At 36.5% G+C, this 23,868-nt stretch overlaps 2 protein-coding genes across 2 annotated transcripts in view; both read right to left on the bottom strand.

Annotated features, from left to right (window-relative positions):
• Nucleotides 1-10,680, bottom strand: part of LOC140155432 (sentrin-specific protease 3-like) — a 43,883-nt gene extending 33,203 nt beyond the window's left edge. Inside the window, exons 1-4 of the mRNA XM_072178279.1 lie at nt 10,485-10,680; nt 8,722-8,830; nt 7,242-7,392; nt 1,832-1,963 (exon numbers count right to left, since the gene is read on the bottom strand). Of these exons, the coding sequence (XP_072034380.1) occupies nt 1,832-1,963; nt 7,242-7,392; nt 8,722-8,830; nt 10,485-10,680 (588 nt within the window). The remainder of the gene's footprint in view (nt 1-1,831; nt 1,964-7,241; nt 7,393-8,721; nt 8,831-10,484) is intronic.
• Nucleotides 10,681-10,751: 71 nt separating this feature from the next.
• Nucleotides 10,752-23,583, bottom strand: LOC140155431 (uncharacterized). The gene is made up of 3 exons (XM_072178278.1): nt 23,409-23,583; nt 14,289-14,359; nt 10,752-11,799 (listed from the first exon to the last, which is right to left on the bottom strand). Exons 1-3 carry the CDS (start codon nt 23,463-23,465, stop codon nt 10,752-10,754), a joined length of 1,176 nt encoding a protein of 391 aa, XP_072034379.1. The 5' UTR covers nt 23,466-23,583.
• Nucleotides 23,584-23,868: the final 285 nt, after the last annotated feature.

Raw genomic sequence — 23,868 nt, forward strand, 5'->3', positions numbered from 1 at the left:
GGAGAGTAATCATTAAGCTGAATGAAGACGCAGTGATGGCGTCACAAGCTACGTCGCTGCTCTATTCAGACTCTGAAAAGGTAACTTTTTAAGCTTATTGAACATGTTGATTGAATCGGAGTTGTTTGACTCTATCATGGATTTTCAAAAAGAAATTTAAGTTAAACTGACCAATGTGAGCTCCAGGAGATAAGTTAAATATGAAACACACCATTTTATTTTGGATTATCTTTTATTTGCGTTGATAATTGCGCCACTATCTATTCCAGAAAAATACAGATTTGGATTTAAAAAAATATTTCCTGTTTTGCCAAATGCATGAAACTAAAACTGATAAAAGGTACAGATTCAAAAGTTGCAACCCCATTGATTTATACACATCATGCATGTCATGAGTGCACATAACAATAACTTATTACTCAATCATGGCGATTGCTGTGGACAATGGGACAATACTTTTGTTTTTGTTTGATCAGCTCGTCATAGGCGGGAAATGTTAAGCGCGCTTCAGACTCCGAGTATTGTACATACAATATTGTATGTACAATATGTACGTTATTTAATCTATTGCCATTCTATTTCCAGTAATGTTAAAGTTCTAACGAATGTTTGATGACGAAAAATCGATAATATGTTACATACAATATCTAGCAGAAATATATTATAGATTTTACGTCATCAAACATTCGTTAGAACTTAAACCGTACTGGAAATAGAATGGCAATAGATTAAATAACGCATATTTGTACATACAATATTGTACGTATAATAAAAAGTCTGTATACTGCTTTAGGCTTTTACACACTGAAAAGTAGACCCACGTTAAGAGTGCTATTAGGCCAAAAAAAAAAAAGGTTTGTCTCAAAGCTCACGAGAAATTTAAAACAAATGCGAAATGCGATTTTTTTTATTTATTTTTTTTTTTATTCCTGACTTTTTTTCATGGTATTTTGAGAGAAAAAAAATTCCGCATTTGTTTTTTGTCAAATCGTGGGATTTTACAAACGCGCGCGCAAGATTTGAGATGAACCTTTTTTTTTTTTTTTTTTTTTTTTTTTTTTTTTGTTTTTTTTTTTTTTTTTAAATAAAGTAGACTAAGTATAGGACTTGAATAAATAATTTGTGATGCTTCTAGCGAGATATCAAATTTAAATATTTTGATAGTAATCCGCGATGTTATACATGTTATAAGACTCGCCAATTATGAGCTGATCAAAGTATATGGTAAACATTGACGGAAAGTGAAAATTGAAAGTTTTGCATTTGTACCTTCCATCTGCTTTATTTAGTTTCATAACTTGGTTATTTCTGCATTATTTGCTGTTGATATCTCAAATTAAAGAAAACATCCTGAATTATGGTCACCTTGATTTAAATTTTTCCCTCACTTTGGCTGTAAGGTCTTTATTCATGAACTGCTACCTTATCTATTGTGCTGTATAGCTGACTAGTCATGAACCCTTATAAACAAAAAGGCCAAACATAAAGGCCAGTAATCTGGTTACAAGTGACTGTATTCTGAGCTACTTTTTAAGATCTAAAGCAGTTTCCCTATTTCCATTTTCCCCTCATGATTAAGTTTTGATTATTATGAAATAAAAAAAATGCATTCTTTATACTTAATGCAGTTATGACTGGTGGAAATCGGACTATGTGTGTTATTTAAGTATGTTTTAAGATTACTAAATGTTGCATGTCTCTACCCCTGGAGCACACCAACTAGTTAATCCCTATGGAAATTGTACTTCAATCCCCATTAGTTCCCCACATATCCCAAGATGGGGGGTACTTGAAGTTGAATAGCACATACATTTATCTACCAATGACTTACCTGATCTGTCCATCGTCTAACACTGTCATAACCCTTGTTCGGTTTTGATAGCTTGGTGTAGAAAAATGTGGAATGAGCAAACACTTTTTTCTTGCATGATGTAGTTATCAAGTACATGTATGCATTGACAATCTGAAAAGGAAAATAAGGATACAATGAGTTATTACAGTGAAATCCATACAACCCGATGGAAGACATTAACTTAATCTTCCAAACAGGGAGTGTGAATTTCAAATGGGGTTACCTGAATGAGTAACCCTGTGTGGGAGATTAAGGTCATCATGACATGACTGGTCATGTCTTCCATAGGGGATGCATGGATTTCAACTGGAATATCCCCAAACACCCATAAACAGGGCATTAGCATGAGAAATTTGCCTGCAAATGAGATAGTGTCTACAAATTATGGCTCAAAAGTTTGAAGAAACCGCATCATTTTTTCCTTGAAAACAGGCATTTTTATCACACAATTCATTTCATATTTTTCTCTATTTCCCAAGCATATTCAACCCTCTCCATGTGGGTGTCAACTGCACACGACAAGTTATAAATTTCATGACCATATTTGGAATCAGCATGGAAAATGCATTAACATGAGTACAAACAAACCTAGTATTGGTTCAGTGGTTCTTAAGATAGCTCTTGATATTTTGTGAAAATATTGCAAAACTTGGGGGACTTTTTACTACATGCTAGCTTGCAGATTAACTTCTTACCTCAAGTGCTTTCTCAAAATAATATTTTAAACACTTTTGGTTTCAAATATTAATATATTTTCTGAATTTTACTATCCCCATCTCCATTTTTGGAGTGGAAATTTTTTTTTGCCCATTTAGGGGTGGGACTATACCCAAGAGTTATCTCAGTATCTATTATATTGTCTATTATCATCTATTTGCTATTACAATAACTACTTGGGTATAAGCCCACCCCATAAATGGGAAATCCACCCCCAAAATGGGGGATAGGCTTAAAAATTAATATGTAAAACCAAGTTTTTGGGAGTTTTTTTTTTTTTAATGTTGTTGAGGTACCTGCTTATAACCTGTCAACCAGGGGCGTAGCCAGCTTTCTTGGTCAGGGGGGGGCAAAATAAAATTTTTGGGGCACAGACGAAAAAAATTGCAGTTGCATCAGACAATACATAGAGACTGTATGTCTTCGAGCTTCCCGAAAAGGGCCTTATTTGGATGATGTGCGCGAAAAAAATGGTATTTTACACTATTTTAGCCCATTATCCGGCTAAAAAAGGGCTTTATTGTTACAATGTGTGTGCGTAGCGCGAAATGTTTTTGTATTTTACACTATTTTGGCCCTGGATTTTGCTACCTTGCCCTTTTTCTTTTCCTTTGCCCTTCTGATTTTCTCTTTCATTTTTGTCAGAGGGGCACTTTTTCTTTGCCCCTTTGCACTCTGCCCCCCCCCCCCACGCTGGCTACGCTACTGCTGCCAACACTTGTCAAAGGGGCATGGTACCTGTTAAAAAATTCAAATAAAGTAAGATGTTCCTTAATTTGACAAAAAAATGTGAGCACCAAATATTGAAATTTATTGTAGAACTATATATGCCAAAATTACTACTGGGCTTATACGTGAGTGCATTCGTATTCCTGGAATGTTTTGAAAAAGGGGTGGGCTTATAGCTGATTCTTAAACACTTGAGAACGTTCCTGCAATCTTATTGGTTCTTACCCGTGTGATATGACACGATATCACACGGGTCAGCGAGTAAAAGGCCAACGCGATACGCATACTAAGCTATTTGGACCAATCGGAGGCGCACAGCAACAACGAGACTGATCGATTTTAAGCCCTAGGTAATTCCTTGCAAAATATAGATTTAATTTGATTAAGATTTCTATGATATTTTATTTGATTTGAAGTGTTTAAGAATGAGAATAAAGGTATTGTTTTTAGCAGCTGTCGTGCATCTACCGTCTCATATAACACGGGCGACATCATTATTTTTATGTAAAACAACTCGGCTCCGCCTCGTTGTTTTACTTAAAATAATGATGTCGCCCGTGTTATATGAGACGATAGATGCACTCCAGGGGCTAAAAACAATACCTTTATTCTCTAATTGTGTAGTTACATCCACGTAGTTATGGTAATGAATATGACGTGACATTTGTCATGGCGGACAAGCACATGACATTTAACAATAGCACTGACAGGCGATTATGTGATCTACCTACAGGTCATACACTTTTCATCACACGCTTTAAATAATGTGTTGGGGTAATACCCTCAAGTCAACAAACTTTGTGCTAACAGCCTTTAAAGTGATATACAGTCATTTAATTTTTACATCCAAAACCAAAGACCAACTTTTCTATATTCAGGGATGCAAGCTGACCTGAAGGATAAAGCCTGAAAAGTGTGTGAATCTGGGTCAAAAGCCTCCAAAATGGACTGAAAATAAAGAAAAATGCAGGAATTTGAACTTCAAGAAAGCAGGAATTCCTGCAAAAGACTTGCATCCCTGTATATTTTGAAAGAATGTAAGTTGTGATTAAAATATCTGAGCCAGCTTGTTGAATTTGACTAGATATTGTTTTCTTCATATTATTTTGGAAGAATAATATAGCACCCTCAAATAAACGGCACATGTGCCACTTATTCCAATGTGCTTTTAGTATAAACATGGGCATATAATTTTTGCATAATTATTTGTTCACCTTCCTCCTTAAAAACTAAATAAACTTTTGCTTTGAAAAGCTTGACTGTATATCCAACATGATACACATATCTGCCACATGAGCTACATAGAATGACCTTGAACACATACGTCAGCTAGCTTGTTTGTATCAAGAAATTCCTTTTAATATATACATCAGTCACATAAGTATGCTCACGTAACTTTATAATCATAGTTTGAAAATTTTCTTCTTTCAACAAAACTGTATTGAGTGATATAACAAAATTGTGAAGTAACTTAACCTGACATGACCAACTTGGCAAACTAATCACGTGCCAAGCTGAAGGATTAGTCTAATTTAGTCTCACAATGTAACCTTAAACAAACTTAGATTTTGTGAATATTTATTATGATGTGAACATTTTCCTGGCCAGTTACGATACAGATTCCATATATCAGACACTCTTAACAAGATCTAAGTTTAGTACTACCAGTATCAAGTCACAGTAATTTGTGCCAATCAATGCCTCAGGTGACGATATCGCCTCTACGATGAAATGCTATGCATGATCTCCAATGACATTTCATTTATATAAACTTATATTACAATATCCTCTGCTTAGGCAAACCAGTGTACAATATAGGAGAACATTACTTCATGCAACCACAGCATACTGTATAAATGGTAATTTTTGCGAGGGCTTTATTTTCGCAGATTTCGTGAATGGAGTTCCATCCGCAAAATTAACACCTCGAATATATGTAATAATGTATTGCAAGTGTAGGGTAAAACTGGGCAGTCGCGAAAATACAATCGCAAAAACGTCTCTCTCACTTTACCACTTATAATACGGTATCACAATTAATTGCACAATTTTTCTCCAAGCTACATGCACTTGAAATTTGAGCATTTGTCAGTGTAAAGTTGATACCAGCTAGATTTTGTAGATAAATGTAAAGATGTGATTTGGAAGCCTTATTTGATTTGAGTCAAGTTATTCAAAACTGGGTGTGGTATAACTTTTTTCAACAACTCCTCCTATACCTTTGTACAGGAGCCAACCGTTGTTAATCCGTGATGAATCCACACTTTTACTGTATAGCGATACTGCGAACGCCGAAGCGAGACTACGGCGTTACGCGAGAACGCCAGTAAATTCGCCATGCCTGGAACCTTTGCGCGTATGCAAACTTAGAAGTTGAATCATGGTTGAATTCAGTGTCTTTCAGGCAACGGCTAAACTTTGCCGTTTTATTCTGTAGCTTTATTGCTGATATTAACAGAGAAATCATCGAAGTTTTTGTAAGGCTTAGTGACAATGATTGGCTGACATTCTTCGTAAAATAATCGTAAATTATACGATCTTTAGCTTCTTTTCGTTGTTGAAAGGGATTCAATCACATTTCACCGTTGTTCATCACCGTTTAACAACTCGCGTCCGGTAGCGTCTGCATGAGTTACTTAAACAAGGGCAGCTAAAGCTGCCCTCGCGAAGTAAACCACGCAGACGACGCGGATCGTTGTTAAACGGTGATGAATAACGGTGAAACATGATTGAATCCCTAAAAATAATATACTTGGGAATTCAATAAGCCAAAATTTTGAGTCACATCTAAATGTAAACTGCACACAAACACATTGTCACAATTAAAGGTTGCTGACCTGATCGGCAGACTCATCCCTCATTTTTCTTCATCAAAACTGAGATTTTGGTAACAGAAGAAAGCTCATATTTTCGTCTTATTATTATCTCAGTAAAATCCTACACCCAAGATATTTTTTGTTTATCTGTTGTTAACAAAAATGTTGTTAACAAAAATGTTGTTAACAAAAATGTTGTTAACAAAAATGTTGTTAACAAAAATGTGGTGAAATGTGGTATATCACAACCAAAAGTACATGTAAAGTCTGCACAAAAAGTAACTCAGCTGTTATAAATACGCCTATGGATTCAGAACTAATAATTGTTTTCACAATATTTCAACATAAAGAGAAGGATGATTCATTTACGCGCATTTTGATACCCCATTTGTCCAATTTTGTTCAATATTGACAATACAGCAGTGTTTTGAAAGAAAAATATCCAATTTAAAAGTTGCAGTTATTTGTATTGATTTGAAGTAAGCGCGAAGATAATGGCGGGTCTTACGTGTCTACAGTGCTGGCATTATAACCATTCATCGCTGTAAACTGCAACTTTTAAATTCGGATATTTTTCTGTAAAAGCACTACTGTGTTGTTAATATTGAACATCATTTGACGAATGGGGTATCAAAATGCGTGTAACTAAAATCATCCTTCTCGATGTGTCGAAATATTGTGACAACAATTAACAATTATTAGTTCTGAATCTATAGGCATATTTATAACAGCTGAGTTACTTTTTGTGCAGACTTTACATGTATGCACTATTCTCTGGGGCATTGTTATACATGTTTTTGCTTCTCATATCAAAACCACTGAAGCAATACAACTCAAAATTTGGAAACATTTTTGTCTCAATGGTACACCTCAATGTAAGATAGAAAACAGAACAGAAAAACACTGACCATGCCGCTTAAAAAAAATAGAAGGTATTTCTTGACAAAAAAATCCAACACCTGGTTGGGCCTTTGAATGGCAACATTTGAGTTCATGCTATGTTCAATTTGGTCAATTCATTTTTGTCTTGTACTGTATTGGTGCAATACCAGATTCCTATTGCTGCCCAGCCGCTACAGTACATAGCGTGGTTGTGTACTGCAAAGTACTGATATTTCTATACTTACATTATCATTTAGCCACTGATGGTCCGCTAGTGTATAAAGGTCGTCAGCGGTGAGTGTAATTTTGCCAATAGTGACCACCTCAGGGGAACCCTTCTTTTCTTTTGGTCCATCTCTCCGCAGCTTTTGGTACACATACTCAATACAGCTCCTCCTGCATATGGGGGGGGCACAAAGAGATCAAATCATTTTATCATCAATGCAACTCAGTGTCCTGTCATCAATTCATAAGACCAAAAAAAAATTATTATATTGCAGTAATGGACCAAAATAGGCTAGGGTGGGCAGAATTTTTTCCTTCCCCCCCCCCCTTTTTCCTTTATGTACAATGTAGCTGAAGGCCTTGCTCTCGTATTCCAGAAAAATACAGCACTAATTTTTTTGGCTTAAAAAAATATTACCCTGCTTTGCCAAATGAAACACAGCTTAATCCTAATCCTTTAGTTAGTCCTATAACTGGCAATAATAGTCAAATTTTAATATTTAGCAAATTTTTGGAAATAAGGACAAAAAACATGCTTTTTTAGGGTGTTTTTTGTATGACCAATTTCAGGTTATGCGTTTTAATTTTTGGAAAACACATTTGTGTACATCCATATCAAAAGGATGCACTTGTTGGCTGCTACATGTGTCTCATTTCACATAATAACTGGGAATAAATACCAGACTCATTTCAAGTGGGGGTCACTTTAAATCACCCCAAGTCACATGGCTTATTAATACAGAGGACATTCCATAACCATGTCACTTGGGGATGATTTGAAGTGACCTCCACTTGAGATGAGTCTGGTATTTATTCCTAGCTATTGTGTGAAATGAGACACATGTAGCAGCCGACAAGTGCATCATTTTGATATGGATGTACACATTTTATAATATCTTTTATAAACCAATTATCAAAATTAAAATAAAATATTTGTATGAGCAAACTCATAGCCTATACTACAAATTTTGAATGCTTAGACTTGTGCCAAGTCTTTGAATTTGGTGACTGAAATTGTACAATATCATGCAAAATTGCTTGTTTTTGGCCAATATTTGGCAAAAGAAGGATCAAAGATTTAGCCGTTTCATTTGGCGAAACAGGATAATATTTTGTTAATCACAAAAAATTAGAGCTATATTTTTCTGGAAGTATTTGACCTGTGCATGGTGGCAATGTATGTGTTGACCAAACTTAGGGATTCCGGCATATAAACAACTTTATAACAATGCTACGGGACATTTTTCTTGGTCATTTTATGGCTTTTTTGTTTTATATTAAAAAAATTAAGGTCTATTTAAAAAATCTTCATGTATGAAGGGAATTTCCCAAAAATAGCTGGTACGAGTATGCCATGATGGGTCAAAGAAGGTTGGCAAAAATTGCACATTTTTGGGAAAAATTACAAAAATAGGTCCCTATTAAATTTTAATTGAGAACAAATGCACCAACTATTTATTATAGTTGTGTGTGTGCTTGCTGTGTACCATTATAGCTCACCTTTCAGAGAGATCTTGTTGATAAATTGTCTCTAGTTTTTTCTGTAGTTCATCTACTGTCAATGCTTTCAGTTTGGATGGATTCTCTGCTTGGAGGTCCAAGAAGATGCCTAAACACACAACCCAGACAATGAGAAACGTAATTTATCAAATTCTTCATATATAACGGTTAATTTAAACATATTTAGTCTCAACTTGTAGGACCCGATTATCAATAGCTCATCCACCATATAATTCCCCATAATTCACTGCTCTCCTTTTTGCTGAACCATGAAATGGTATCAGCCTATATAAGTGTATGTTACTTGCTTATTTACTTTTACTAACTGACTCGCCTTTTGGTCTGATATGGACATATCTTGACACATGTCACAAAGGTATTACCCTCCCCCTCCTGAGTGGTGTCAAATGAAAGAGAAAAAAAGTAAAGAATAAAATATTTCCCCATCCAGGGATCTTGAAAATCAAAATCCCAATAAGGTATGACCCCCGGGTAACAGTGGTATACCACAATATACTGCCAAACACCCATGGTTCAGCTATGGTGTGGTAACCACTCTAGTTTTTTAATAAAAAACAAATGGGATAGGTGGAAAGGAAAGATCACATCCTATCTTGTAAGTGCATACTTATTATTACCACACGGTAGACTGTAAAATCGCACCAGCTAAATTTGCACGCCTGAAAAAAAGATCCCGCGAACCACAAATTGACACACATATGGGCGCTACCATGGGGTGCTAATGGGTGCTGGGGTGCTAATGAACGCGTCACCAGCACAAGCGTCTAACGCGATCAATAACGCGTATAGGGCGTATACAAGTGCGCCTACGCAGCCGGTAGTTCCAGGATACGCGATTACAGGGTCAATGGCCGCTTCCACGCAGTAACACACTTCTGAACTGAGTGTCAGGGCCCTGTTATTACATCATCTGGAGACTGGCAACTATTGCTTTATAAAATATCATCTACATGTAAGTAGAGTTTGTTGATTTTACATGTATATGCCAAACAAGGGGCTGGTCAGTTTTGAAGGATACATAACTTCTTCTTCTTCTTTGTGGTGAGATGTATCCCTCGGTGGCCGAGTATTATCACATCATAACTTAAGGTAAAAAATAAAAATGCTCCTGATTTCAATGAAAATGGTCTCACATTGCTCGTTACACAAAAACAAGTCAAATAAGGAATAGTGTGTGTATGCTCATGACCAAATCTGGCAATAACAGTCATCCCTATTGTAGACTATTGACCATTTTGTGATGTTTAATAGGTAATAGAACATCCCTAGATGGAGATTATTATTTCTTATTTGATTTGTTTTAAATGACGAGCAATAAAGGTATGTCACAGGTACATGTAGGTCAAACTATACTTTTTCTAAATTCTTGAGATGAGAGGAAGAGGAATACTTTGGTATGATTTGAGCAAAATTTGAAATTTGACCTCTGTGTTGACCTTTATGTGCTCTAGAGTCACTTTTTAACCTTGGGAACATGTCAAATCTAATAATAGACACCCTAACTATATGCTTCTTTGGCGCGCCAACTGCTGCGTGTCTTTTGCCGAGCGCGCCAAGCTCTTTATGCATCGCATTTTTTAACACTCAGTGTGTGTGACGCAAAGCACAGATTTACTTTGTACTTTGTGAGATAATGGACTATATCAGCAATGTACATTGTATACATTTGGCATCCCCTGACACTGTGCATGGATTTTGGTTTGAATGAAAATAAAAGCGACCACATCAAATAGGATACCTACCATTGATGCAAGATGCTAACTGCCTGTTACCAATAGGTCCTTTACACTGGATGCTTAGTAACACAACATCTTTCTGCCAAATATCATCATCCTCTTTGTTGCCATCCTCCACCACATCTTTATCATCAATCTCCTCAATGGCTTTCTTACCACTACCAATACTATTCCTAGTTCTGGATGAAACTGGAGGTGTCATGAAAGGATTGCTAAACAAATCTTCTTTCAAAGGAACACTTGTGCCTGAGTCTGTAGCATCATTATTAGGAACTATTTTTGTACATTTGAAGACTCTGTGCCTGAGTCCTTATCATCATTATTAGGTACATTTGACGATTCTGTTTCGTACAATACAACATCCCTTTTGATGTCAGGTGGTATGAATGCATTACTAAGCCTCGGCGATTGTCTCGAGTAAGTTCTTAATGAACTCTTGAAAGGCCAATCTTTGCTAGTTGTTGTTTTCTTGTCTGCATTATGTCCTATCGATATAGGCGCTTGACGAGGCTTCTGCCCTATTGATATAGGTGCTTGATGAGGCTTCTTCGACTCTGATTGCAAACATTGCAAGAATAGTCCAACACCTTGAGCAAAGCTTGTATTCCCTGATGATTTGTTGCCCTCCTTACTCTTGTCACTTTCATTCAGTTTGTTTTTTGGATTTGATCCTTTCTTTACTTTTTTGGAAGATGATTCAGCATTAATAACACAAGTATCATCATCAATACTGTCATCTTCATTGTTTGTTCTAGTTCTTTTCTTCCTTGATTCTGTTCTTGTCACTACCTGTGCACATTCATCTTTAAATACCACTTCATTATCCTCTTCTTCATCTTCATCTTCATCATCACTATTACTATAATTTTGCATCAGGCTTCCTAGGGCTGAATTAGCAGCAACCTGATCCACTGAAGTACTCCGCATTGCATCAGTTTTGGAATCTTGTCCATTATTCTGTACACTATTTGGTGTCTTATCTCTCCTACTTCTCGGTATACGATTTGGTGTCTCCTTGGTGACATTCTTCAATGGGATCTTGTAATTACCCCAGCCTGATTTCCCCCTATCTGGTAAAGTTCTCTTCTTATCAGAAACCACTGCATCTTGAGATGCAGGCTTCTTGTTGCATCCCGTCTTCATGACTTGTTTGATTGGAGCGCCTTTGGCGTTTTTTGCTTTGCTGTCTGATGATTCAAATTCTACAACTATGTGATCTCCATGATGTGCATGTAAGATGGTATCCAAATGTCGGTGGGGCTGGAGAATGGTGCCTTTACTGGAGCGTAGGATTATGTGAGGCTGAGTGGTACTCTCTGACCTGCATTTTATGAAATATAAAGAATAAAACTTAATCATTAAGGCAGCTGTGTACTCTAGACATTGTTTCTTTCATAAAATTGAGTTTTTTAATATGTTTGTACTTTGTTATGTTTTTTATAAATACAAGGAATGAAAATCCAGATTTGTAAACTCCAACTGCAATATTTTAAGGATTTTATTTCACTATTCCACTCGTGTTTGAAATTGAAAAGGAAAGAAAATCTTTGTTGTACCAGCACTGTACATCGCTGCGCAACAACGCGCATCGCGTTGCGTAACGCGCAATTTGTTAACGCACAAATACGCTACGCATACGCGACGCTTATCTGCATGCGCGGCGCATCTTATGGAAACACCACGGGAGCACAAAAACCTAGTGGTCAAATGGCTCCGTTTTAGCTGATAAAATGTGGGTTTTTTCAAGTTCTTTCCCCCGATTTAAATATCAAGTTATGAATGGATTTCGCTCAAACTTCTCAAGGGGCCGTGGATTTACCCGATGTTTATGTAATGAAAGGTAGAAAAATAAAAACTGCCGCATTCTCCTGCGATATTCGATGAAAGTGCAAAATGTGACCACTTTAAACTTCAACGGCCATTATTTCAATGTTCATTTTCTCGGTAAAATGATGATTTAGGTACACAATAACTCAATAAATACAGCATCTACATGTATAGGTAAGCAAATATGATCATCGTAAAAAGCATGATCGACTCAAGAAATGGTTTTCTCATTTTTTTATATTTTAAAATATTTCCGATTTTAGGCATCATTTTGTGCAAATAGGCGTTTGTGAATATAAAAAAGTTCAATTTGATGCCTTAAATATGGTCAATATCTCAAAAAATAAGGCCAATATCAAAAAAATAAATAAACCGTTTTTGGAATGGAGCCTCAAGATTGAGCTAAAAACAAAATTAAATATTTTGGAAAGAGTGATTTTTTTGGTTATGATGTAACTCACTTTTTTGTGATTTTCTTCATAATTGTTGTTTTTACCCCAAATCTGTATTAATATTACGACTAATTGATGTCTTGCCTTCATAAAAATGTATACTTTTATATGTCTTGCGCGAATAATTACTAAGTTATTGCACTTTTACTACATGCATGTCTGAGAGTACACAGCCTCCTTAAGTGGGACATGTGTGTTGACTAGTGTTAGATGTTCAGATTGAGTATCAAGCGAAATGGAAGTACAAATTATCAGGAGGGTGTTATACATTGAAACATGTCTGATTGTCTGTACATATATGAATACCTGAGAGGAAGAAGGGCCCAACTCCAACAAAACTGTTTTTGAGATAGTAAGAAATAATTAATATTTGGAAAAGTTTTAAGACTAATAATGTTTTCATCTTCAGGGAACCTATAATACATGAACATACATTATTATACATACATTATAAAGTAATCAGTAGATGGATACTGTTGTTCTGCGTATTTTGATATCTCATTTGGCACAATGCGACTTTATTTCCCCAACTTATACCGAATTGAATGGAAAAAGAGAGCTTTCAAAAGTGACAAATTTAGGAGATTTCCTCTTTCAGGTTGATTTCTACTGGCTATTTTACAGGCTCATAGCGTGACAGATCAACTCTCACATGCTGTGCTCAATCATAACATGTTTCAAGAAAGAAGTTCACATAAATTTTGTCACTTTTGAAATGCTGTTTTATTCAAATTGGTATAACTTTGGAACATAAAGTTGCATAATATCGAATGAGGTATCAAAATACGCAAAACTAAATTCTCCAACTATTGATTACTTAATTTGGTAAATTAGGGGTAGTGTCTTTAAGGATTAATTGCTTTTGTTTACAAGAGAAATACCTGCAGTCTGTGACCCAAAATAACCTTTGACCTCATTTTGATTTATCTCCCTCAAGTCAATGTACCAAAGGGTCATTGTTCAAATGCTAGGCTTTCATTAGCTTCATATCCTTTTTTTTCTATAACTTTAAACATCCTTGATGGTGCAAAGTATTCTTTATTTGAATTGTTTTTACAAGAGGAACAAATGAGACTAAATTATGGTTTAAATCCTATAGCATTTTTTGGCTTTGAATCTCTTTTGACCCATGTAGAATGCAACAATTTACAATTGATCCTTTTGCTAATAACTCAAGGATCATACATCATAGATAGGTCAAACTATACTTTTTTGTGAATCCTATTCCTTATAGCAATACATTGAAGATATGATACACTGGGTGGGTACATTGTATTGAAGATTCTGCTCTCAGAAGTGAGGGAGATACACAAGTACATGATACTTACCTCCAATAACCCGACTTATGCACAAAACGGACCATTTGGGACCACAACAAACCTCCTGTACCACAATTAACAAGTTGTGTCACCCCTGGATAGCAGGGATGACAACACCCATGTGTTGGTATCGCCCAACCCTAACCCTAGTGGGTAGTTCATTCCAAAGGGGATGAGGGGGTCCCCTAAGTCTGTAACATAGTGTAACTTACTTTGCAACTTTCTCCTTAACATCCTGAAATACCTCCCACACTTTTGTTCCCTTTGGGTAAGTCAGCGATGCCTATAATGTAGATGGAAGAAAAAACAGAGGGTACATGTACAATACATGTATAGACAGATCAAGGTAGAGAGAGATGGGAGGAGAGAGAAAATAAAATATTATTTCACTTCAACAACAAGTAATAGTTATGCTTTAAACATACAAAATACTTTAATCAGTACTAAATTACATGAAGTAGAAACTTTAATTACTCTGATTTTGGCGTTTCTGTGCCCACTAGACACTCCGAAATTGGGAGTTTCTGCATACTGTGCGAAAATGTGAGATTCTGCAAAAGGCGCAAAAACTCAGAAATTGGGAGTTTCTGCAGCACAAAACTAATATTACCCGGTATATTATTTAAACATCCTAAGTCAAACAGGTTAAACTACATGTAGTACAGGAACCTATACCACGGTTCTTTTTTTTTTTTTTATCTGGCTATTATAGCACAGACGATGAAGCAGATCTGCACATACATGTACAATGTACAAAGGTCTGTGTCGTCATGCAATTTACACAATAATTTTTCATTATTTATTATTTCTCTTATTTGTTTGTTTTGTTTACTCAATCAATTGAAAACACAATTAATCATGTTCTTCCATAAGGCCAAGGGTCAAAATTTCGGTGTGAATCAGAGAATCGATTCTCGCAAAGATTCTCGTAAACAGATTTGTGTGAATCAAAGTTGATTCCCGCAAACATTTGTAGTTTACACAGAAGTTGATTTGCGAGAATCAAATGATTCCCGCAAATTTATTCTGCAAGAATCAAGATTGATTCTCGCACTGTGAAACGAAATTCTGACCCTGTACTAGGAAGCATTCAAACAAGAGATCCTGAAACATTATCAACATCAAAGTCACTAAGTTAAACATCTACGCATCGCATCGTGCACTAATCCCTCCTCGCCTGGTTACGATTGTAGCGTTGAGGAGTAATTAAGCAGAAGAAGAAGCAGACAGTGCAATTTCCATCAACACATAGATGAAAGAAGATGGCTGTAAACAAGTGCCATACGTATCCACAGTAATTCAGGCTCTAGTGTACACTACCATGGATACAAGGGCTGGTGTTGCCTTGATTTGATTTTTGATTTGGTTTGATTTGATTTGCAATCATTTTTGGAGCAACGATTTCTTCATACTGACGGCTAAGTGTGTATGTGAATGCACATTAAACACATGCAAACACATACACAGCACCTGTGTCAATTATTGGAACTGCAGAAGTTGAAACTTATTTTACGGCTTTATAAGAAGTGTTAAATTGTGATCACTAGAGGGGCCTTCCTCTCAAAACAATAAAATATGAAGGGCCTCCTCCTTTTTCTCAGATATCAATCTGTATGTCGAATACCCAAAATATAGTGCCAAATATTTACAGGTATTTAGCATCGTTTTCCAATAAAAAAATAGAAAATAAAAAGCCCCTCATCCAGGGGTAGCATTAAGGCCCGAAAGTCAGGGGTTGTTTCCCGTGTTTTTCACTCCCAAGCTTGCAGAAAATCCAAATACATGGGGTGAAAATTAAATCTCGGGGGTGAAAAATAGTCCGGGATATTCCTGATTAAGGTCCAAAAGTAGAGGGTCAGAATTCACCCCTGAGCCAGACTGCGTTACTGGCCTGTATCTCGTTTCGGGGAAAGAACGTCTGTAGCACATACCTGTTTTTAATGACTTTGCAACAATGTTTCTATTGTCATCAGTAACACCTTGCATTCATACTTTTGAGTTTGTATGGAGCACATTCGTACACATTATAAATAAGTGAAATCAGAATATCCTGAAAGGAATTTAGGTAACGAATTCAACGACACTGACCTCGCAGCAGCTAATGTTTTCACGTAAACATGGCGTCATTAGACATTTTTAGCCTACGTTTCGTATCCTACTATCGGATCGTTGAAACAACAAAACCTCAATCCCCGGCCTCATTCACGAATTCACTCACCTTCCTACACCACCAGTTGTAATAAAACTCAAAACATCCCGTGTTATTCCTCAAAACTACACGCATTACCTTCATTAATAAAAATTAAAATCCTAGTAGAAATCCGTTATCGAAAATTGTTTGATATAAAACGTCAACAAAAGTAATTTTTCTGAAGAGTAGATACCACGTGTCAAAATGGCGGCTCGCAGATCGCATCCCCTGCTTTGTACATGTACCCAGGTCACGGCCTGTCTACGTGACGAACAGTCAGGGTCAGTGGACAGCGCAACCTGTCCGCCGTAATATATGCACCTAATATGGGCATTATAATGGCTCCGCCCAATATACGGGCTGTCAATCATCCTTATTCACAATGGCCTTTGTCGAACAGACTTTTACGCGGGTAAGAGCTCACGCTGTCCTCACTTTAGCGATTAGGATCGACGATCGTCAGGCCGACACAATCTGGTTGTGTAGGAGACTATCATCGTGATGCCCACGTTGGAACCATTGGTTTACGCAAGAAATATTCATTGCCAGGACTGAAGCGGTGTGGCTATTTCTATGTTTGTACCGGGCAAGTACCGGACATTTTTCAACACGGAGCTAGCGGAAATTACAGCAAATTCGTCCAAAGGTAAGCAAAGGGTTGGGGATTTTTAACTTTGACTAAACTGTTTCGGAGTTATGGCTTGCTAAAAGTAGACCATTTCGGGGGCTGTATTTGTTGTGCATGTCACATTGTGAACAATGAGTGAAAACCGACCACATTCGGCGAAGAATGATTGCCATGCTCTAGTATACCGCCGTTCCGGAGAACGGCGGTATACATGTATACCTACCCCCGAGCTTGCACATTCCCAATATATGGAGGGTGAAAAATTAATACTTTTTAAATTTAGGGGGTCATTCACCCCCGATCGGGGGTTAACGCTACCCCTGCCCTCATCCTCCTAATTTAAAAAAACGCGGACGAGAAACATATTTTTATTTTTACTTGGCCCTATCTTTCAGGTCAGCTAGTTCTCAGTGTGTTTTTGTCCAAATTATTAATATTGTACTTACGGTCACGGATGTACAGAAACCATGCGAGATAAGCCCTTTCGCAATTACAACTGCGCATGTGCAGACACAAATGTCGCCAAATAAAATTGGAGATAAATACGAGAAGGCTACTTAACTTAATCCTGCCAGCAGACTTCAGTCTTTATCATAAACATTATGACATCTACGGACCTGTATGCCAAGTTACAGTTAATAGAGAGATTGCGGAGGCGTTCACTGCAAACGCCATACAGGGTTACTGATTTCTGCATTTTGCGGTAGAACGTCATAGTCCCGTTCACATCCAAACTAGCCTCCTACACAGCCAGTTTGTGTCGGTCCTAACGCTCGTCGTTCCTAGTATGTTCGTGATAGCCGCGCATAGAGTCTGAACCAAGACTACGTGTAAACGCAATTGCAATCATGATGGCGCTATGCTGAGACAAATAATCTAAAGGTAATAGGAAGCACCCATTGATTCACCTTGGGTGCATCGAACCAGAGAAGATTATCTTCTTTCATCGAACTACTTTCCTCGGTATTGATATGCAAATACGACTAGCTGTATCTATAATGTTCTAAGCATTCAGTCCAGATTAGCGATATTTGAGTTTTGGAAAATGAGTATAGGCCTATGTTCACACGTGTATGCTATTTGTCTAAATAATCTAAACAGAGTTTGATGTTGGATGCCTAGGAAGTCTTGGTGTATATTATTCAATAACAAGAAACAAACTCCATTATCATATAAATAATACCCTGTTTACTTTCTAAAGCAAAATGAAAATAAATAATCTAATATGCCTAGTTCGATTACTACCCAGCAAACACAAAAATATAACAGAAAACGTTAAATGTCGGGTTAAAGGTTATGTGAGGGTCAAGGGCATTAAACGTTTTAATAACATGCAAAAAACCTTTTGTTCAAAACTTGCTGATAAACGTTCTAACACAATAGACACTTAAATATGTTTGCCAAGTGATATTTTACTATAGCATTTCAATTTTGGCTTAAAATGTTGTTGTATTACTTTTCAGTATAACACGAGTTTTCATGATTTTTATATAAACATACATCGATATGTTATCAAAATGTTTTAACTAAAACCAAAAACACATGCATTATCATGTTTTAAAAACATTTTTGAGTTTGCTGAATAGTATCCATAAGCAAAACACTTTGACAGCTGTTTTAATGCACAACGAACAAGCAAGGCGAAAAATAGCGTTACAAGAACTTCTGTTCCCCGTCCCAAACAGACAATTATACCGCATTTTTGCCGTAACACGACACAATCTTGCCTAAAACGCCTCTTCGCAAAGCTGATTTTTGGGCGGCATTTTCCACACACAAATGAATAGGCAATTTGCCCGTTCGAATTCAAGCGTCGAAAAAAATTGAAATTTGTTCACTTCTTCTTGTCTATACGAGATCAAATTTTAACCCCAAAATGGATTTTATTACATGTCGGACTCTACTTGTTCTATTAGGATACTTTGATTCGCTTCATAACAAGATAAACATAACATTTTTCTGCATTTTATAATGCGTTTTTTTTTTCTTTTTGTACGTCATTTTTTGCTACCAACCGCAACGTAATCGCCTTACGGTAATTCCACGATTGACCAATTCACAAGAGATTTCACCCTCTAGAGGGCATAATAACCGATTTTCGACTAGTGTAGCTTGCTGTTCGCGTTCCCGTGTCACGTTTCACGTAAATTTCGCAATCTCTCTAATACTGGAACTAGGAGGCTGTACATTTCCAATGGCACACATGCGAATTCTGCCAATTATTTTGTCTTTATTTCGTCATGATTATTTGATTAAATATATAAAATTGATATCATGAATGAAGAAATTTATAAAGATAAATCAGCAAAATTCCAGTACAAGATGTTTTTATGCAAACGGCACAGTTCACCGCATTGGAAATGTACAATGTACATTTTGTAGCCTTCTCGTATTATCTCTCAATTTTTTCCCCATAATGCATTGCAAGTATGCCGAAATCTGGAATTGTGAACCGGCTTATTCTTCGAGATCATCATTTCACAACTAGCCGATTGAGCTCATTAGCGACCGTGCTCATGACTGACTGCAATGTATGAATTACTTTTACTGTAAATAATAAGCTTCTTTCTAGGTCTGCTGCATCCCCAGGTACTGCATGGACTTGAGAGGGCGCAACACTAAATCACTCCGCATTTTATGTAACAACGAAATTCGGCTAATATAGTCCATAGTGAATATGAGATTGTAGGGACCATATCTACCGACATGTTCACTTTAAATCACTCAATATCGGCTCATATGAATTCGACAAGTGTCTTTAATGATAACATGCAGATAAAAACTGGACAATTGATCTCAAAAGTAATTCTCTGTGGCGGATTAAGAGAAAACCTGATTTTGAAATGTGAGTGGTGAGTTTAGTATATTTTTAGCTCTTTTTTTTTGCACCGCAAATTAGCGAAAAAAGTCAATGGTCATCGATATATGCCGACAAAAGTTTTGGAATCTAGAGAAACAGAGCTTTAATTTGATACCAAATTTATTTTGCCAAGTATTGCAGGGGCGCCAGAAATGGCGCTTGAAGTAGGCCGAAATCACACGTTATCCTATGGGGCGCTGAATTAGTGCTCCGCCCCCTAGTAACGGCCGTCATTATGAACGCGTTCCTTTTACATTCTTCAAAAAATAAGAGACGCGCTTCACAAAATGTGTTCTATTTCCATCATGATGATAAACAAAGATTACAAAAAGTCATCCTCATGAAAATTATTGGGAAAAAAACATTTTATTGGCCGAGTAGGCGCCTTCAAAGTCTAGAAATGCGTCCAAAAAATCCTCAAAAAGGCTCATAAATGGATTTTAAGGTTAATAGACATTGTTAATCTGCATGAAGCCGTTTTGCTGAATATTCAGTAGGCCTCATAAAAAGATCGGAATTGTTTCCACTGGAGCGGGGGGGTATTTATACTTGAGACTCAGTAATAAATGATTTCCAAAAGAAAATGGCAACACTGATAATGTAGAAAAGAAATTAATCTTGGTTCAAAGACGTGCTCAAATTGTCGTCTGTCACTAATTTTTTGAGTTTTGTATAAACTTTCGCACATTGGAGGAAAAGTCGAAATATTCAATTTTCGGCATTTCGGCACTGATCTTTAAAACATCATTTCTCTTGAACGGAATGTCACAGAGACATGAAATCTTCGGTGTTGAGCTTCAAATTTTCTCTAGTTTACTTAATGAGTAATAAATGTGGATTTTGAAAACTTTTAACACCTTATAAGAGGGCGCAACACTAAATCACTCCGCATTTTATGTAACAACGAAATTCGGCTAATATAGTCCATAGTGAATATGAGATTGTAGGGACCATATCTACCGACATGTTCACTTTAAATCACTCAATATCGGCTCATATGAATTCGACAAGTGTCTTTAATGATAACATGCAGATAAAAACTGGACAATTGATCTCAAAAGTAATTCTCTGTGGCGGATTAAGAGAAAACCTGATTTTGAAATGTGAGTGGTGAGTTTAGTATATTTTTAGCTCTTTTTTTTTTGCACCGCAAATTAGCGAAAAAAAGTCAATGGTCATCGATATATGCCGACAAAAGTTTTGGAATCTAGAGAAACAGAGCTTTAATTTGATACCAAATTTATTTTGCCAAGTATTGCAGGGGCGCCAGAAATGGCGCTTGAAGTAGGCCGAAATCACACGTTATCCTATGGGGCGCTGAATTAGTGCTGCGCCCCCTTGTAACGGCCGTCATTATGAACGCGTTCCTTTTACATTCTTCGCGCAAAATAAGAGACGCGCTTCACAAAATGTGTTCTATTTCCATCATGATGATAAACAAAGATTACAAAAGTCATCCTCATGAAAATTATTGGGAAAAAAACATTTTATTGGCCGAGTAGGCGCCTTCAAAGTCTAGAAATGCGTCCAAAAATCCTCAAAAAGGCTCATAAATGGATTTTAAGGTTAATAGACATTGTTAATCTGCATGAAGCCGTTTTGCTGAATATTCAGTAGGCCTACGTAAAAAGATCGGAATTGTTTCCACTGGGAAGGGGGGGGGTATTTATACTTGAGACTCAGTAATAAATGATTTCCAAAAGAAAATGGCAACACTGATAATGTAGAAAAGAAATTAATCTTGGTTCAAAGACGTGCTCAAATTGTCGTCTGTCACTAATTTTTTGAGTTTTGTATAAACTTTCGCACATTGGAGGAAAAGTCGAAATATTCAATTTTCGGCATTTCGGCACTGATCTTTAAAACATCATTTCTCTTGAACGGAATGTCACAGAGACATGAAATCTTCGGTGTTGAGCTTCAAATTTTCTCTAGTTTACTTAATGAGTAATAAATGTGGATTTTGAAAACTTTTAACACCGAGGGCGCAACACTAAATCACTCCGCATTTTATGTAACAACGAAATTCGGCTAATATAGTCCATAGTGAATATGAGATTGTAGGGACCATATCTACCGACATGTTCACTTTAAATCACTCAATATCGGCTCATATGAATTCGACAAGTGTCTTTAATGATAACATGCAGATAAAAACTGGACAATTGATCTCAAAAGTAATTCTCTGTGGCGGATTAAGAGAAAACCTGATTTTGAAATGTGAGTGGTGAGTTTAGTATATTTTTAGCTCTTTTTTTTTGCACCGCAAATTAGCGAAAAAAAGTCAATGGTCATCGATATATGCCGACAAAAGTTTTGGAATCTAGAGAAACAGAGCTTTAATTTGATACCAAATTTATTTTGCCAAGTATTGCAGGGGCGCCAGAAATGGCGCTTGAAGTGAGACCGAAATCACACGTTATCCTATGGGGCGCTGAATTAGTGCTCGCCCCCTTTGTAACGACCGTCATTATGAACGCGTTTCTTTTACATTCTACGCACAAAATAAGAGACGCGCTTCATAAAATGTGTTCTATTTCCATCATGATGATAAACAAAGATTACAAAAAGTCATCCTCATGAAAATTATTGGGAAAAAACATTTTATTGGCCGAGTCCGCGCCTTCAAAGTCTAGAAATGCGTCCAAAAATCCTCAAAAAGGCTCATAAATGGATTTTAAGGTTAATAGACATTGTTAATCTGCATGAAGCCGTTTTGCTGAATATTCAGTAGGCCTACGCAAAAAGATCGGAATTGTTTCCACTGGAGCGGGGGGTATTTATACTTGAGACTCAGTAATAAATGATTTCCAAAAGAAAATGGCAACACTGATAATGTAGAAAAGAAATTAATCTTGGTTCAAAGACGTGCTCAAATTGTCGTCTGTCACTAATTTTGGGAGTTTTGTATAAACTTCGCACATTGGATTAAAAGTACGAAATATTCAATTTTCGGCATTTCGGCACTGATCTTTAAAACATCATTTCTCTTGAGCGGAATGTCACAGAGACATGAAATCTTGATGTTGAGCTTCAAATTTTCTCTAGTTTACTTAATGAGTAATAAATGTGGATTTTGAAAACTTTTAACACCGAGGGCGCAACACTAAATCACTCCGCATTTTATGTAACAACGAAATTCGGCTAATATAGTCCATAGTGAATATGAGATTGTAGGGACCATATCTACCGACATGTTCACTTTAAATCACTCAATATCGGCTCATATGAATTAGACAAGTGTCTTTAATGATAACATGCAGATAAAAACTGGACAATTGATCTCAAACGTAATTCTCTGTGGCGGATTAAGAGAAAACCTGATTTTGAAATGTGAGTGGTGAGTTTAGTATATTTTAGCTCTTTTTTTTTTTGCACCGCAAATTAGCGAAAAAAGTCAATGGTCATCGATATATGCCGACAAAAGTTTTGGAATCTAGAGAAACAGAGCTTTAATTTGATACCAAATTTATTTTGCCAAGTATTGCAGGGACGCCAGAAATGGCGCTTGAAGTAGACCGAAATCACACGTTATCCTATGGGGCGCTGAATTAGTGCTGCGCCCCCTTGAACTGAACTGCAGTTCAGTGCAATGTAAATTGGACTTTGCATTCCACGTATGAGAATATTTTTTGACCAAAAAAATTACTTACAAATATTTCTCCATCCGCTTTCAATACCTGGAACGCAAGCACGTTAGAATTCTGCATGAATGGTTGTATATATATAACTAACTAGTTCTTAAGGGCCATAGGTTAAACATGTGTCAAATATACAGTTTTTCGTGATTATCCGCTACTTCACTTGATGTTTTCAGCGCTCATGGGGGCTGCCATTTTGGAAAATTCAGCCTCTTTCCAAATACAAGTTATTTTAAATTCGCAAATTTCTATAACCCAAAAATAATTGGATTGATTACAAAATACCACATATAATATATTTATTTGATCCTCTGTTTTTTATACACGTGAATTAGAGCAAAATATTATTTTAATAGGTTTTTTGTTTTGTAATAATAAAGGAAATTTTATGGACAATGACGTCACAATTCGCCTTTTCACTGCAGTCTTCCATATATTATTAGTTCACCGAATTATACATTTTTAAACAATA

This window comes from Amphiura filiformis, chromosome 6 (genome assembly GCF_039555335.1).
Source record: "Amphiura filiformis chromosome 6, Afil_fr2py, whole genome shotgun sequence".
In the NCBI taxonomy this organism is placed as follows: Eukaryota; Metazoa; Echinodermata; class Ophiuroidea; order Amphilepidida; family Amphiuridae; genus Amphiura; species Amphiura filiformis.